The 18,316-nt window shown below is 44.9% G+C and overlaps 1 protein-coding gene across 1 annotated transcript in view; it reads right to left on the minus strand.

Moving 5' to 3' along the window:
• Positions 1–4,223: 4,223 nt before the first annotated feature.
• LOC115140274 (NMDA receptor synaptonuclear signaling and neuronal migration factor-like) overlaps positions 4,224–18,316 on the minus strand; it is a 70,754-nt gene continuing 56,661 nt past the window's right edge. Inside the window, exons 14-16 of the mRNA XM_029678558.2 lie at positions 18,208–18,310; positions 12,143–12,218; positions 4,224–10,241 (exon numbers count right to left, since the gene is read on the minus strand). Of these exons, the coding sequence (XP_029534418.1) occupies positions 10,144–10,241; positions 12,143–12,218; positions 18,208–18,310 (277 nt within the window). The 3' untranslated portion in view covers positions 4,224–10,143. The remainder of the gene's footprint in view (positions 10,242–12,142; positions 12,219–18,207; positions 18,311–18,316) is intronic.

Genomic DNA, 18,316 nt, shown 5'->3' on the forward strand with positions numbered 1-18,316 from the left:
GGACTTGAACCAGATCCAACATCTCTGTGGAGACCTGAAAATAGCTGTGCAGCGACGCTAGTTGTTCAACCTGACAGAGCTTGAGACGATCTGCAGAGATGAATGGGAGAAACTCCCAAAATACAGGTGTGCCAAGCTCGTAGCGTCATACCCAAGAAGAATTGAGGCTGTAATCGCTGCCAAAGGTGCTTCAACAAAGTACTAAGTAAAGGGTCTGAATACTTACGTAAATGTGACATTTCAGTTTTTAATTTGTAATAAATTTGCAAACATTTCTAAAAACCCTTTTTGCTTTGTCATTATGGGGTATTTTATGTAGATTGGAATTTTTTTTAAATCAATTTTAGAATAAGGCTGTAATGTAACAAAATGTGGAAAAAGTCAAGGGGTCTGAATACTTTCCGAATGTATTGTATATATTTTTTTACTTTCACTTACTTAGCTAGCGAATGCAGCTAGGTAATTTAGCCTACTTAAACACCTGGCTCAAAGAGAGGGATGCTATGTTTAGCTGGCTGTGGCTATCTAACACTGGAACTCTTCCAAGTCAAACTAAGCTTTTTTATTTTTTTATTTATTGCCACAGAGGCCCGCAGGTGTAACTGATAAACTGCTTGTTGTACACTGTACTGCATGATTTTAGCAGGTTTACTAACGCATTACTTCTAGTATATTGACTATGACGTTAATATGGAGAAATGATGTATGCTGTGTGTAGCGTTAGCAGTTATGTTATGAATGTTTGGCTTGGAAGGTTTTTTCCGCCTGGTCACAGACAGCTGTTGTATTGTGCACTGAAGTCCACAAGTGAAGGAAAAAGGTGAGAGGAGGAAAGAGGGTAGAAACAAGAAGGAATTATATACACAACGAGCAAAGTCATCATGCAGTTTATATGCTGCTGAGTTCTGTGATTGCATGTATTCATTTCACAGATTCTGTTGAAAAAAAAACGGGGATAAACATACCTGAATTTGTCCAATAGAATCTCTCGTTTGCAAATGTTGGACAATTACAACTTAGATCAGCTAGATGCAGGCAAGAGTGTGCAAGGTGGTATTGAATGTGTCACTGTCTGTCACCTTGATTACGCTCATTTCTCTCGACCTGCACACCTGCGCACCTTCATTTGTCGTCTAGGTTGTAGCAACATCATGTACAGTAGTAGCCCAAACCTATAAATGTTACATTGAACTCAGTGAATGGAATATGAATGACATCCAAAATGCTGTAATAGAAATAAGGCCACGCTCCTTATGTTTGCTGTTGTTATAATCCTCCCTCATCTTAAACAGCACTGACCACCACTGTTGGATAATGTTTTTAAGATGGTGGTGATAAATTGGTTATGCGGAAATGGCAAAGAAGTCCTGCGCTGAAAAAAACAATTAAAATCACTGTGTAGGAGGAGGACTATGATTTATAGTTCCTTTCTAAGATTTAAGGGTTTAACAGGAACAGTAAAGCCTGAGGTGTGAAGCGTAGTGAAGTGAACCAGGAGGGTCTGCTCCCCAGTGTGTGTTCCAAATGGCAATCTTTCCCCTTTATTGTACATTACTTAATTAGAGCTCTATGTGCCCTGGTCAAAAGTAGTGCACTATATACTGTTGGGAATAGGGTGCCATGTGGGGCGGATCCTATGAGGGAAGTGCAATGAAGCTGTGCCTTTGGCAGAGCAGGGGCCAGGGGGGAGAGGCAGTATGCTGTGTAGTGTGGAGTATAGAACCCTTCATCAGTGAAGACAGCGGTAGGGGAAGGGTTGAAAGGGACGCAGTCTGGCTCCTCCGAGTGTGTCAGCCTGTCATAGGGTGGTGTGTCATCCTGTCATAGGGTGGTGTGTCATCCTGTCATAGGGTGGTGTGTCAGCCTGTCATAGGGTGGTGTGTCATCCTGTCATAGGGTGGTGTGTCAGCCTGTCATAGGGTGGTGTGTCATCCTGTCATAGGGTGGTGTGTCAGCCTGTCATAGGGTGGTGTGTCATCCTGTCATAGGGTGGTGTGTCATCCTGTCATAGGGTGGTGTGTCATCCTGTCATAGGGTGGTGTGTCAGCCTGTCATAGGGTGGTGTGTCAGCCTGTCATAGGGTGGTGTGTCAGCCTGTCATAGGGTGGTGTGTCAGCCTGTCATAGGGTGGTGTGTCAGCCTGTCATAGGGTGGTGTGTCTGCCTGTCATAGGGTGGTGTGTCAGCCTGTTATAGGGTGGTGTGTCAGCCTGTCATAGGGTGGTGTGTCAGCCTGTTGTAGGGTGGTGTGTCAGCCTGTCATAGGGTAGTGTGTAGCTAGATCACAGTTCTTACTGGCCCTCATTTATACAGCCTGTTAATGCCCAGTGAAACCTACTACTTGGGAGACACACCTGCTGTAAAAGTCCAGCTGTAAAATGCTTGTAAAAGCCATTCTTCACTCCACTCTGAGACATGCATGCACGTACACAGGCACATACACACACGCAGGCACATACACACGCATTTTCAAGAGCGCTCTTTCTCTCGCTCTCTTTCTCTCTCAGCCAGCAAGCCAATCCTGTGAGTCCTCAGCACCACTTCATTGTTGTTTTGCAGTATTGGTCCCTTCAATTATTCACGGCCTGCTGTAACAACCACCGCTCCGTGAAAATACACACTTTAGCACATCCCCTATGAGCTGACAACCTATAAGCACCAGCTGAAGACCAGCCAGAGAGTGAGATGTGTGTAAGAGGTTGGAATTGTATGTGTGTCTCTGTGTGTGTCAGAGTAAAGATAGTTTATCAACCATAGGGTTGTACAGGGAGGCAAATAGTGGAGTAACTGCTATGGTTACCGATCATTGTACCACTTACTCCCCCATCTCTAAACCAGAAAAAGCTTAGAAAATACACATTCTCGGCAATTTGTGCAGGTTTGTGATCTTTCTCCTCCTTTTCTCTCCCTCCCTCTCCAGACCTCTCCTTCCCTCCCTCCCTCTTCAGACCTCTCCCTCCCTCTCCATCTCCCTCTCCTTCCCTCCCTCCCTCCCTCTCCAGACCTCTCCTTCCCTCCCTCCCTCCCTCTTCAGACCTCTCCTCCCTCTCCATCTCCCTCTCCTTCCCTCCCTCCCTCTTCAGACCTCTCCTTCTCCAGACCTCTCCAGACCTCTCCTTCCCTCCCTCCCTCTTCAGACCTCTCCCTCCTCTCCAGACCTCTCCTTCCCTCCCTCCCTCTCTCTCCAGACCTCTCCTTCCCTCCCTCCCTCTCCCTCCCTCTCCCTCCCCAGACCTCTCCTTCCTCCTTCCCTCCCTCCCTCTCCAGACCTCTCCTTACCTCCCTCCCTCTCCAGACCTCTCCTTCCCTCCCTCCCTCCCTCTCCAGACCTTTCCTTCCCTCCATCCCTCTTCAGACCTCTCCCTCCCTCTCCTTCCCTCCCTCCCTCCCTCTCCAGACCTCTCCTTCCCTCCCTCCCTCTCCAGACCTCTCCCTCTCCAGACCTCTCCCTCCCCAGACCTCTCCTTCCTCCCTCCCTCTCCATCTCCCTCTCCTTCCCTCCCTCCCTCTTCAGACCTCTCCTTCCCTCCCTCCCTCTCCAGACCTCTCCTTCCCTCCCTCCCTCTTCAGACCTCTCCCTCCCTCTCCATCTCCCTCTCCTTCCCTCCCTCCCTCTCTCTCCAGACCTCTCCTTCCCTCCCTCCCTCTCCAGACCTCTCCCTCCCCAGACCTCTCCTTCCTCCTTCCCTCCCTCCCTCTCCAGACCTCTCCTTACCTCCCTCCCTCTCCAGACCTCTCCTTCCCTCCCTCCCTCCCTCCCTCTCCAGACCTCTCCTTCCCTCCCTCCTTCTTCAGACCTCTCCCTCCCTCTCCTTCCCTCCCTCCCTCCCTCTCCAGACCTCTCCTTCCCTCCCTCCCTCTCCAGACCTCTCCCTCCCCAGACCTCTCCTTCCTCCCTCCCTCCCTCTCCCTCTCCAGACCTCTCCCTTCCTCCCTCCCTCTCCACACCTCTCCTTACCTCCCTCCCTCTTCAGACCTCTCCCTCCCTCTCCATCTCCATCTCCCTCTCCTTCCCTCCCTCCCTCCCTCTCCAGACCTCTCCTTACCTCCCTCCCTCTCCACACCTATCCTTACCTCCCTCCCTCTCCCTCTCCAGACCTCTCCCTCTCCAGACCTCTCCACACCTCTCCTTACCTCCCTCCCTCTCCAGACCTCTCCCTCCCTCTTCAGACCTATTTTTCACGTGTTTCATGGCAATATAGAAATAATGAAGACACAACTTGATTATAATTAGAGATTTTTTTTACTGGGGGAAAAAAACACTTTGAAAACATTTATACTGGTTAGTACCATTGTTGTACAATGTGAAACATACTGTACTGCTTGTAATGTTAGTTCAGTTACAGCAAGGGAAAAAAATTCTACTAAATTCTCATGATATACAGTGCCTTCAGGAAAAGTAGTCAGACCCCTTGACTTTTTCCACATTTTGTTACATTACAGCCTTAATTCTAAAATTGATTAAATTGTTGTTGTTTTTCTAATCAACGTACACACAAAACCCCATAATGACAAAGAAAAAACAGTTTGACATTTTCTAATTAATTAGAAATAAAAAACTGAAATATCATATTTACATATGTTTTAGACCCTTTACTCAGTACTTTGTTGAAGCACCTTTGGCAGCGGTTACAGCATCGAGTCTTCTTGGGTGTGATGCTACAGGCTTGGCACACCTGTATTTGGGGAGTTTCTCCATTCTTCTCTGCAGATCCTCTGAAGCTCTGTCAGGTTGGATGGGGAGCGTTGCTGCACAACTATTTTCAGGTCTCTCCAGAGATGCTCAATCGGGTTCAAGTCCGGGCTCTTCTGAAGCCACTCCTGCATTGTCTTGACTGTGTGCTTAGGGTCATTGTCCTGTTGGAAGGTGAACTGTCGCCCCAGTCGGAGATCCTGAGCGCTCTGGAGCAGGTTTTCATCAAGGATCTCATCTTTGCCTTGATCCTGACTAGTCTCCCAGTCCCTGTCGCTGAAAAACATTAAGCTGCCACTACCATGCTTCACCGTAGGGATGGTGCCAGGTGTCCGTCCTCCAGACGTGACGCTTGGCATTCAGACCAAAGAGTTCAATCTTTGTTTCATCAGACCAGTGAATCTTGTTTCTCCTGGTCTGAGATTCTTTAGGTGCCTTTTCGCAAACTCCAAGCAGGCTATCATGTGCCTTTTACTGAGGAGTGGCTTCCATCTGGCCATTCTACCATAAAGGCCTAATTGGTGGAGTGCTGCAGAGATGGGAGAACCTTCTAGAAGGACAACCATCTCCACAGGGGAACTCTAGAGCTCTGTCAGAGTGACCATCGGGTTCTTGGTCACCTCCCTGACCAAGGCCCTTCTCCCCCGAATGCTCAGTTTGGTTGGGTGGTCAGCTCTAGGAAGAGTCTTGGTGGTTCCAAACATCTTCCATTTAAGAATCATGGAGGCCACTGTGTTCTTGGGTACCTTCAATGCTGCAGATATTTTTGGTACCCTTCGCCAGATCTGTGCCTCGACAAAGTCCTGTCTTGGAGCTCTACAGACAATCCCTTCGACCTCGTGGCATGGGTTTTGCTTTGACATGCACTGTCAACTGTGGGACCTTAGACAGGTGGACTCCAATCAAGTTGTAGAAACATCTCAGGGATGATCAATGGAAACAGGATGCACCTGAGCTTAATTTCGACTCTCATAGCAAAGGTTCTGAATACTTATGTAAATAAGGTATTTCTGTATTATAAAAACCTACTTTTGATTTGTCATTATGGGGTATTGTGATTAGACTGCTAAATTATTTTTATATATATATATATAAATTAGAATAAAGCTGTACAACATGTGGAAAAAGTCAAGAGGTCTGAATATTTTCCGAATGCACTGTACGGCTAAAAGTACACTACCCAGTGTATTTCCTTTAGTATCCTAGTATCAAAATCCCCAGAGACATCAATCATTATCACTATGATAATTATCATATTAAACAATACTTTTATCAAGACATTTGGAGATTCAACCTGACTAAAGATTTACAGTAGTAATAGTTATCACTGCTAAGATCCTGCTAAGATCTTTGAATTGTAGGATGCTACACAGATCTACTGAAAATGCATGACTTTGAAGGAAGTTCAATAAGACAGACAATATGAGATCGTTGAGCGCCCCCCCCCCCCCCCCCCCTCATCCCAAAATACAATCACTTCCCAACATGAGGCGTCAGAGCAATCAGAGCTCCATCAATCAATCATCAAAACTCAAATCAGCTTCCCCAACACAGAGCAGAGTGCAGAGAGCAGAGAACCAAGCAACGGCTGAGTCCCAAATCACACCCTTTTCCCCATAGGGCACTGGTCAAAAGTCATGCACTATATAGGGAATGTTGTGCTATTTGGGATGCATATAATCTCTCTGGATATAGTGGCAGCAGAATCAATGTGGGATAAACTCATCAATTAAAAATAGGATGTAAGTTCATGGATATGTTTTACTTTATTATTGGTGATGACAGAAGGTTTCATTCTGTATTAATAGAACTTGTGAGGCATTGAAGACGGATGTCTTGATTTGTGTAATTATATTGCTCCCTAGAGAAATGGAAATGGCTGTTTCATTGGCCAGGATGAGAAGTCAAACCACGATGAGCAGTCAGTGCACGCGCTGCTGGGTCTGGCTCCAGTATAATACATTACACTGACTGCATTCCCTACTGGTCAAAAGTAGTGCACTAAATAGGGAATAGGTTGCCATTTGGGACACAGACACTAGCTCTCATCTGAAAAAGACAAAACTTCTCCTTCATGTCTCTTTTGTTGCAATTGTAACGTTCTAATATCTATCCATGCCTGACATCTTAACTACCATCACAAATCACTTCTAGTGTGCCAACTCACAAAAGAGATTGCGATAGCCTTCATACAGTAAAGTACTCTTCTTAGCTTTCCTGGAGTCCATATACCATTTGGGACACATCCCACATATTATATATAAACCATATCTTAAAGCATAACCATACATCAATGATTCATTCAAACGGATTTCATTTACTGTGTTTCACTGTTCTCAATTCATTCATTGTACTCAATTAACTGTATTTCCATTTCCCATTACAATCCTATTTGTGTTAAAACAGAGGCATCAAATATTTCCCATTGGATGTCTTTTGATACAGTTACAATTAATATATTGGTAATTCTTAAACCTAATCTGTCCCTGGGTCTGCCTTAAAGACAGGTACCAGTGAAGACTGAGGAGAGGAGGAAGGGGAAGGCCAGCTGAGCAAGATACACACATGCTCATCTACTATAGCACTGTACCGCACATATCAAATGTGTTTAAGGTAAAGCTACGCTGTATATGTCACTGCCTCACTCTCTCTCTCTGCAACTCTCTCTACTTCAATATCAAAGTGAGTAATGTTGGAGATTGCTGTACCGTAGGGACAGTGTCCAGTTGGGACCAAAACAATGCAAAAACACATTTTCTAATAACAGTATAGGAAATATTAAAAAGTCTATTGCTACAGGATATAGGGGTTGTATCCTTGGTGTGTCACACAACACAAATGAACAGTTTTGTAAAGGTACACATCAAACAGAGAAGTGAGTAGATATACAATACCCCATGTTAAAACGACTTCACCAGTGAGTAAAACACATGGTGTGCATCCCTCATTCTAGGAAGGTGAACAGAGAGTTATTAGAAGTGTACACTATGTACCATCATTAATGAATACAAGCAAAAGTGGTTAAGGAATATGAAGAAAAGTGCCTCTCTCTTTTCTTTCTCTCCGTATTCAGCATGTCCACACGGATCCACAGCTCAGTGCCACAACCCGCTATGTTTCTGAGAAACACACACTCACACGTTAGCATGCACGCACACACACACACACACACACACACACACACACACACACACACACACACACACACACACACACACACACACACACACACACACACACACACACACACACACACACACACACACACACACACACACACACACACACACACACACACACACACACGAGGAGCAGCAAACACATTTAGCTTATTTGCTCTGGTGGAACAGTTTAACGAGGAAATTTGAAAATCTTCCTTAAATTGTGTTATTCTGCCACCTGAGCACAAGCAAAGGTTGGAAAGTAATCATTACAGGCTCCACAGAACTGGCCTGCGTGTGTACATGACATGTACTGTATCACTGCTGATTTGTATCATAGGCTGGACAGGAAGCCCATTAGTTAAGACTCAATAGCACAATACACAGGAAGTGGATGACAATAATACTGAGAGGTTGGTTTGATATCAGAATAGGGTGCCATTTGGGACACATACAAAGTTTTCAGGTAGGAAGGAGAAGGAGTTATCACCATCCAATTTGTGTATCTGATCAGAACAAACGTGGTGTTTTCACAGGAAGGGAGCAGTGTATTACAGATGTAGGATTCCTTTAAACCAGTTTGCTACAGCAGGAAATACATCCTAGAGCAACAGGACATTTTAAATATTATGTGGATTATAATTAATGGACATTTTTTGTAGGAGTTGATAGATTTTTTTGTAAGGAAAATAAAGTCTGAATTTTCAATATGGAAATGACAGATTTAGGAAGTCTTTTTAAACCTCAAATACACTACAGGTTTTTAATTTCCTGTAACAGGGTGATCAAATTAAGATACTACATCTGTAGATATGATTCCAGTCATTTTGGTTTGTGCTATTGCGCCTGGGGAATACATCATACAAGCATGAAATAAAACCCATGCAGGACAGAGAGTAAATGAAGCAGCAATACAAGTTAAATATGAGTAAGTCTACTGTACATATAATGATAATACCTTTTACCAAAATCACTGTGACACAAGTCATCTAGGCTAGGTCTTGTCCACTTTCCATAAACCTCATGATAACAGTTATGTCTAGTTAACAATGTAATGCAGAGTAAGACAGAAGGGCCACAGCATAAGGGTATCAGTCCCTGGGTGTGAACTACAAGAAAGAAAAGCCTGTGTCTGTAGTTCAGAGTGTCACTAATGAATGTGTAATGAGTATTATGGCCCGATTCAATCCGTATCGCTGAAGTTCAACGCTATAGTAAATGTAATTTCCGATTGAGCTGACATATGCAGCGTGTGCCGTGAATGCAGTCTCTGCGAACCCGGGAACATTGCCTTTAAATTTAAATCACGCTGTAGCGCGATACGGATTCAATTGAGCCCTTAAGCTACAATTGACCTAGTCTATGAAAAATCGTATCTATAAAACAACCTCCCTCGTTCACGCACAAACATGTGCACAGTCAGACATAAATGGTTTCCCTGACAACTACTGTAAAATCTCAGATTCTATGTGTTGACATAGAGACTGGGTGGAGAGGATCGGAAGTAGCCGACAGACATCTCCGTTGCCAGTAATAAACGAGGGGTAGCAGTAACCCTGAGTTATTCAATTCAAACAGTCCGTAAGAAATACCAATACAGGTAGTTAAAAATAAAAGCTGTGTTATGTATAGATACTTTGAATTATTGGTATACTCTCTCTTCTATTTGTGGTAGATGTATAGATCATGGTAATCTATTCTCTAAAGCTCTGAAAACAACCAACACACTTTATAAATACATTTCCATCCTAAGGGAGATCTACGTACTTTTCTGAAGAAAAAAAGCTTTCATCCATGTACCTCCTAGTTCACACAACAGACATGTAGGTAAGGGAGAAAATCTTTCACCATCTCTTCTCCCTTTTCACAGCCTCTCTCTTCCCTGCAGCTGCATCTCTCTCTATGACTATTTTAAAGAAGACTTGCTTGGCTCCCGAGATCCAAATCTAGCTCTATTTTGTGTCTCTTGACACAGAGGCTAAAGGATGATCTCTCCACTTCTCTCTTTTACCTTCTCTCCCTCACGGTTCTCTGTCAGTAGAGGCATTTGGTTGAGACAGTGAAAATGGATGGGGGGAAATATACAGTTCACCTCCTGACAGTAATTGCTACTGCACTTGGTCTGAGAGCAGAGGATTGAAGCCTCTTCAGTGAGCAAAACTACCTGAAGCCTGTCGTCCACCTCTTCAACAGAGCGCTCCCGTCCAGGACCTCTCAAGGAAAGCCGTCATAGGCTATCGGTGATGAGATACACAGCCAATAGGCTGACAAAGGTCAGAGGTGAGCAGTGTCACAAAAGGTCATCATATTCGAGCATCTTGGAGTGCTGGCGGGTTTTCCACAGGCGGAATAGACGGAAGTCAAAGTACATCTCGATCATCTCCTTGCCTGGGGGATGAATGGATAAGTACAGATTAATTTATCTTCACCCCTCCACTAGCTAATTCTTTTTCGTAAAGGAGAATAATCAACGTTTTTCTCTACCCAAATAGCTACTCTCAAACGTTGATTGAAATATAGTGTTGATTGAAATACAAGTGTTTATGTACTGTTGGGGTTAATGAAAGAATGGATGAGAGACAAGAAAGAGAGAGAGAGCGGTGGAGAGATAGAGGGACCTCGTGGGTCGATAGAAGAGAGGAAAACACTCAGTGGAAATAATTATACTGAACAAAAATATGAATGCATTATGTAAAGTGTTGGTCCCATGTTTCATGAGCTGCAATAAAAGATCACAGAAATGTTCCATAAGCACAAAAAGTTAATTTCTCTCAAATTTTGTGCACAAATTTGTTTACATCCCTGTTAGTGAGTATTTCTCCTTTGCCAAGATAATCCATCCACCTGACAGGTGGGTCATATCATGAAGCTGATTAAACAGCATGATCATTACACAGGTGCCCCTTGTACTGTGGACATTAAAAGGCCACTCTAAAATGTGGAGATTTGTCACACAACACAATGCCACAGATGTCTCAGGTTTTAAGGGAGAGTGCAAATGGCTTGCTGACTGGAGGAATGTTCACCAGAGCTGTTGCCAGAGAATTGAATGGTAATGTCTCTACCATAAGCCGCCTCCAACGTCGTTTTAAATAAAAGTCTAACCGTCCTCACAACCACAGACCACGTGTAACCACGCTAGCCCAGGACCTCCACATCTGGATTCTTTCCCTGTGGGATTGTCTGAGACCAGCCACACGGACAGCTGATGAAACTGTGGGTTTGCACAACCAATTCATTTCTGCATAAAACTGTCAGAAACCGTCTCAGGGAAGCTCTTCTGTGTGCTCGTCGTCCTCACAAGGGTCTTGACCTGACTGCAGTTTGGCATCGTAACTGACTTCATTGGGAAAATGCTGACCTTCAATGGTCACTGGCACGCTGGAGAAGTGTGCTCCTCATGGAGGAATTCCTGTTTCAACTGTACCGGGCAGATGGCAGACAGCGTGTATGGCATCGTGTGGTTGAGCGGTTTGCTGATGTCAACGTTGTGAACAGAGTGCCCCATGGTGGCAGTGGGGTTAGGGTATGGGCAGGCATAAGCTTCGGACAATAAACACAATTGCATTTTATCGATGGCAATTTGAATGCACAGAGATACGGTGATGAGATCCTGAGGCCCATTGTCGTGCCATTCATCCACCGCCATCACTTCATATTCAGCATGATAATGCACTGCCCCATGTTGCAAGGTTCTGTCCCATTTCTTCCATGGCCTGCATACTCACCAGACATGTCACCAATTGAGCATGTTTGGGATGCTCTGGAACGACGTGTATGCCAGCTTGTTCCAGTTCCCGCCAATATCCAGCAACTTTGCACAGCCATTAAAGAGGAGTGGGACAACATTCCACAGGCAACATGTGAAGGAGATGTGTCACGCTGCACAAGGAAAATGGTGGTCACACCAGATACTGACTGGTTTTCTGATCCATAGATTAGGGCCTAATTTATTATTATTATTATTTCAATAAACTGATTTCCTTATATGAATCTTTGAAATCGTTGCGTGTTGCCTTTATATATATTTTTTGTGTTGTTGAGAAGTAATTAGCATTACATCAATAAGTCTCAGGGTGAAATGTTTGATGAGGGGTGCGTTCAGAGCTCAGGAAGTACAGACATGTCTGTCAGCGTGTTCACTAATGTCCTGTTCATCTCAGTCTGCCTTGCTAGGTTTGATTAATGTTCACTATTTACATCCAGGGAACAATGTAGGGCAAAAATAAGACAATGGAAAATGCATGTGTGTATGTGTGTGTTTATGTCTGTGTGTGTCATACACTCACCCTGTGCAGACAGCTCTAGCGGTGATTTGAATTCTATGGCATGAGGCCTCATTAGCCTCTTTAGATTGTGGATTAGCTGTGGAGGAGAAGATTTTACATATCAAAACACCCATCTGGCAAAACAGACAAACCTCTTGAGAGGAGAGAAAAGTGTTCTGTTTACAATTAGAACAAATGCAGACATATTGCCACCCATTCTCTTTACAGAGGAAAATAACTGTCAGTTGTACTTCCAAGAGCAATACAACTGAAAAGGTCAAAATGTCATAACATCAGATTAAAATAACAGGAACAATAACAGGAACAACAAGGAGTGAGTCTTGTGCATACAGCAGAATGGGTAGTGACCTGTGTTTGTCTCACGATCTGCTGTTGGGTGAGCTGTAGCGGGTCTGTTGTGTACGAGGAGAGTGCTTATTGCTGGAGAGAGCCTGTCAGAGCACATTACCTTACATCAATCTCTCCAGTCCCTCTCCTGCCCACTACTCTGGCCTCTCTCTGCATCTCCCATCTCCCTACACCTCCCCTCTCCTCTCCCTCTCCTGCCCACTACTCTGGCCTCTCTCTGCATCTCCCATCTCCCTACACCTCCCCTCTCCTCTCCCTCTCCTGCCCACTACTCTGGCCTCTCTCTGCATCTCCCATCTCCCTACACCTCCCCTCTCCTCTCCCTCTCCTGCCCACTACTCTGGCCTCTCTCTGCATCTCCCATCTCCCTACACCTCCCCCTCTCCTCTCCCTCTCCTGCCCACTACTCTGGCCTCTCTCTGGATCTCCCATCTCCCTACACCTCCCCTCTCCTCCCCCTCTCCTGCCCACTACTCTGGCCTCTCTCTGCATCTCCCATCTCCCTACACCTCCCCTCTTCCTCTTTTCTCCTGCCCACTTCTCTACCTGCTACCTGCACCTTCCCGTCTCGCCGCTCCTCTGCAACTCCTCTCTCCGAGCAGCTCTCCTCCCTTCCATCTCTTTTCCTCCCCTCTCCCTGCACCTCTCTTCCCCTCTTCTCACCTCCTCTCGCGCCCTGGGGTCTGGACCAGCGAGTGCCACCACCCCATGGTGCCTCGCAACCAATTAACATGTTTTTCCAGGAGCCAGTTTCCTCTTTGCTGACGCCATTCACACAGCAGCAGCAGCAGCATGCTGAGGCACTAAATCAATCTACAGAACCTCTGGGGAGTCTGTGTGTGTATGTCTATGGATGAGGTCATGGTTCACGGCCCCTAGTGAGACTCTGAAGCTGCTAATGTAATGTTCTGCAGGGTTATATTAACCTCAGCTCCCCTGACTAGGTTGACAAAGATAAACGACAATCCAGCTCATAATTTGTTTGAACCCTTACAACCTGGTCACTGTTTTAATTGCAGACTGGAATACTGTACAACAGGAGGATTTGGTCAGCAGACATCAGCAGACCCAATGATTAACAGAATCCAGAGGAGGAACTATTTGTTTTCGTTTTGCCCTTTGTAGACTAGAGTAATGATTACTCGCCAAAAGAAGACAGTGATTAAATCAAATTAAAAGAGCGGAATGGGCTGTTAAATTAAAAGAAGCGGTACAACAAAGTAAAGGTCTGCGTCCCAAATGGCACCATATTCCCTATGGGCCCTGGTCAAAAGTAGGCTAGTGTACTATAGAGGGAAAGGCTGCCATTTGGGCGATACCCAAATTCAAGGAGATGTTAGAGTTGAGTTGCAGGGAGGTCGTTCCACCAACTTGATAAAAAAAAAAAACGTTAGATTTTACATAATTTTAACATTCTGTCATAAAGAGTACATGTTCAACTTCATAAAAACATGTTTTCCAATTTTAAATAAAATATTTAACAAAAAAAGAAAAGAAAAAGAAGTGTAAGTGCCTATCAGGAGTGCCAAATAAAGTAGCAATGTTGACCGTAACAGGGTTGACCATAACAGGGTTGACCATAACAGGTTTGATTGTAACAGAGTTGGTCATAACAGGGTTGAAGATTTAATCTTAAATCAGACATAAATCCCCTTGTGACATGGAAGCTTAAAAAAAAGAAATTGCTAAAACACTTCTATCCTGTCTGTCTATAGATAGCAAGACAGAGTGCTAGAGGCAGGTAGAGGGATCATGAGGCGGAACTGTCACACACACATACACACACTGTGGGGCTGGGGACACCAAGACTGACACACCCAATCACCCCCCTCTGACACTCATGTGTGCTCTCACACACACAGACACACAAACACACACACACACAAACATACACACACACAGACTCTGGAGAAAGGTTGAAGTGTTGATGCTCAACCAGCACAGTTTTCCACAACAAAACACCAGAAAATGGCCAAAAAGTGTAGAACCAGTTCACCTGCTTTTACACTATGATTTGACTATTAGATGTTCAACAACCCAGGTACTGAAGGTAGGCTGGCTGTGTCCAGGTACATAGGTCTCTGAAACTAGCAGACAGATGACTAAATCGTTCTGTTTGCATCACAGCTGAGGTAGCAGAGGAGAACATTGTTAAAAGCTCCAAAAAATACTTTACTATTTATTTTTCCCTACTGTGACTTGTACACAAAGACACAGACAGCCGCACATCCACAGACACACACACACTGTAAAAGGGTCAGATAGACTGGAACAACACTGCTGTCTGTGTCACCCTATGGGCACAACCACACACTACCATGCTGCCATGCTATCATGCTACCACGCCAACACACTACCACACTACCCAGTGTGCTGAAGTGTTCCTGTAACCATGTTTGACTGCCTAAATTTCATTATTTGAATGAGTAAACACACATACTGTGGCATGTGTACGGAGTGTTGTTTCTCTGTGTGAGTGCAAGACCATCTGCACTAAGTGCCTGCATGGGCGTGTGCGTACATGCATGTGTTTACATGAAACATGTTTTTGTGCAGAGCCGCTTGTTCCCCGCAGTGTCTGTCAGTGTGGCTTTGTATCTGTGGGGATTGGGAGCCAGGGTCAGGGGGAGTGTGTGTGTGCGTGCGTGTGCGTGCGTGTGTGTGATCCTCATCATAGCTCCTCTACCTGCCTCCAGCACTCTATCTGTCAACATGACAGCATGATGACAGTGTCAGTTTAGGAGCCAGCTAGGCAGCTCAGGGCTTATGGAACTGGTCACATCATACTGATGCATACTGTACATTCACAGTGTGTAAATTGTGTACCACTGGTGTGTGGGTGGTGGGAGGCACGTGGCTCAATACTGACTAAAGTGAACCATGAATAAAAAGAGAGGGAGAAATACAGTGCATTTACTCTATAAAGAAGCAGTAAAAGAAGTGGTAATAAAAAAGAGCTCAAATCAAATCGCAGTCAAATGCACCGAATACAACAGATGCAGACTTTACAGTGAAATGCTTACATACGAGCCCCTAACCAACAATGCATTACAAATAAGAATAATACATAAAAGTAACAAGTAATTAAAAGAGCAGCTGTAAAATAACAATAGTGATATATATATACAGGGGGGTATTGGTACAGGGTCAAGGTATGGGGGCACCGGATAGTCGAGGTAAATGAGGTAATATGTACATATAGGTAGAGTTATTAAAGTGATGCATAGATGATAACAACAGAGAGCAGCAGCGGTGTAAAGGGGGGGGGTGCAAATAGGGTAGCTTGGGGGTAGAAGCTGTTTAGAAGCCTCTTGGACCTAGACTTGGCGCTCCGGTACCACTTGCCATGTGGCAGCAGAGAGAACAGTCTATGATTAGGGTGGCTGGAGTCTTTGACAATTTTTAGGGCCTTCCTCTGACAACGCCTGGTATAGAGGTCCTGGATGGCAGGAAGCTTTGCCCCAGTGATGTACTGGCATGTATGCACTACCCTCTGTAGTGCCTTGCGGTTGGAGTCCGAGCAGTTGCCATACCCGACATTGATGCAACCAGACAGGATACTCTCGATGGTGCAGCTGTAGAACCTTTTGAGGATCTGAGAACCCATGGCAAATCTTTTCTGTCTCGTGATGGGGAATAGGTTTTGTCGTGCCCTCTTTTACGACTGTCTTGGTGTGCTTGGACCATGATAGTTTGTTGGTGATGTGGACACCAAGGAACTTGAAGCTCTCCACTACTCGATGAGAATAGGGGCGTGCTCAGTCCTCTTTTCCTGTTGTCCACAATCATCTCCTTTGTCTTAATCACGTTAAGAAGTTGTTGTCCTGGCACCACACAGCCAGGTCGCTGTCCTCCTCCCTATAGGCTGTCTCGTCGTGTCGCTGATCAGGCCTACCACTGTTGTGTCATCGGCAAACTTAATGATGATGAGCTGTAGTCAATGAATATAATTCTCACCTTCAACACCATAGTGCCCTCAAAGCTCATCAATAAGCTAAGGACCCTGGGACTAAACACCTCCCTCTGCAACTGGATCCTGGACTTCCTGATGGGCCGCCTCCAGGTGGTAAGGGTAGGTAACAACCACATCTGCCACGACGATCCTCAACATAGGTGCCCCTCAGGGGTGTGTGCTCTGTCCCCTCCTGTATTCCCTGTTCACTCATGACTGCACTGCCAGGCACGACCCCAACACCTAGGTGTTCCTTTTGTCCAGGTGGGAAAGGGCAGTGTGGAGTGCAATAGAGATAGCATCATCTGTGGATCTGTTAGGGAGCTATGCTAATTGGAGTGCTTCAACATTGCTTGCTGTTTGGGGTTTTAGGCTGGGTTTCTATATAGCACTTTGTGACATCGGCTGATGTAAAAAGAGCTTTATAAATACATTTGATTGATTAATTGATTGATTGGGTCCAGGGTTTCTGGGATAATGGTGTTGATGTGAGCCATGACCAGCCTTTCAAAGCACTTCATGGCTACAGACGTGAGTGATATGGGTCAGTAGTCATTTAGGCAGGTTACCTTAGTGTTCTTGGGCACAGGGACTATAGTGATCTGCTTAAAACACGTTGGCATTACAGACTCGGACAGGGAGAGGTTGAAAATGTCAGTGAAGACACTCGCCAGTTGGTCAGCGCGTGCTCACAGTACACGTCCTGGTAATCCGTCTGGCCCTGCGGCCTTGTGAATGCTGACCTGTTAAAAGGTCTTACTCACATCGGCTGTGGAGAGCGTGATCACACAGTCTTCCCTTTTTATTGATCGAGTCACTAGTGCTTCCTGCTTTAATTTTTGCATGTAAGCAGGAATCAGGAGGATAGAATTATGGTAAGATTTGCGGTGTGGTCAACAGCTAATCATGGGATACTCTACCTCAGGCGAGCAAAACCTTGAGACTTCCTTAGATATTGTGCCACCAGCTGTTATTTACAAAAATACATAGTCCGCCACCCCTTGACTTACCAGACGCCGCTGTTCTATCCTGCCAATATAGCGTATAACCAGCCAGCTGTATTTTGATAATGTCGTCGTTCAGACACGACTCCGTGAAGCATTAAATATTACAGTTTTGAATGTCCCGTTGGTAGTTTAATCTTCCGCATAGGTCATAGATTTTGTTTTCCAAAGATTGCATGTTTTCTAGCAGAATAGAAGGCAGTGGGGGTTTATTCGATCGCCTACAAATTCGCCATCATGACTCTTTTTCTCTGCCTTCTCTTCATGCAAATGACTGGGATCTGGGCCTGTTCCCGGGAAAGCAGTACGTCATTCACGTCGGGCTTGTGAAAGGAAAAAAAGGTTTCTGCCAGATTGTGGTGAGTTCTCAATTCTGATGTCCAGAATTTATTTGCGGTCATAAGTGATGGTAGCAGCAACATTATGTACAAATAAGTTAAACAATAAATTACAAACAATGCAAGGAAACAAACAAAAAAACACAATTGGATAGGAACACATAAAACGTCAGCCTTCGTCTCCAGCGCCAGCTGTTCAATAGTGTAAGTTAACTGGATAAGGTAGCAACATTTCAGTAACTTTATCAAAAAAAGGCATTTTTTTGCAGAGATCCCGGTTGGAAGATTCCCGGAATCATGAAGGGTAACAGCAGGAAATCCAGTAATTTTACAACTGGGATTTCTGGAAAACCTACATGGCGAATTTTGGAAAACGTTACCAGCATTTTTAAAGCCTAGTACAGGGAAACTAGAAATCCATACCTTTTCTCCATTGGCGCTCCCCAGAACATAGCAGCCCATTATATGAATGAGGTTGGGCTCAGGATTCAGCTTGCTCATAAACTGACTCAACTTCTTCCAAAACCTGTCA

Source organism: Oncorhynchus nerka, linkage group LG13 (genome assembly GCF_034236695.1).
Source record: "Oncorhynchus nerka isolate Pitt River linkage group LG13, Oner_Uvic_2.0, whole genome shotgun sequence".
NCBI classification, from domain to species: Eukaryota; Metazoa; Chordata; class Actinopteri; order Salmoniformes; family Salmonidae; genus Oncorhynchus; species Oncorhynchus nerka.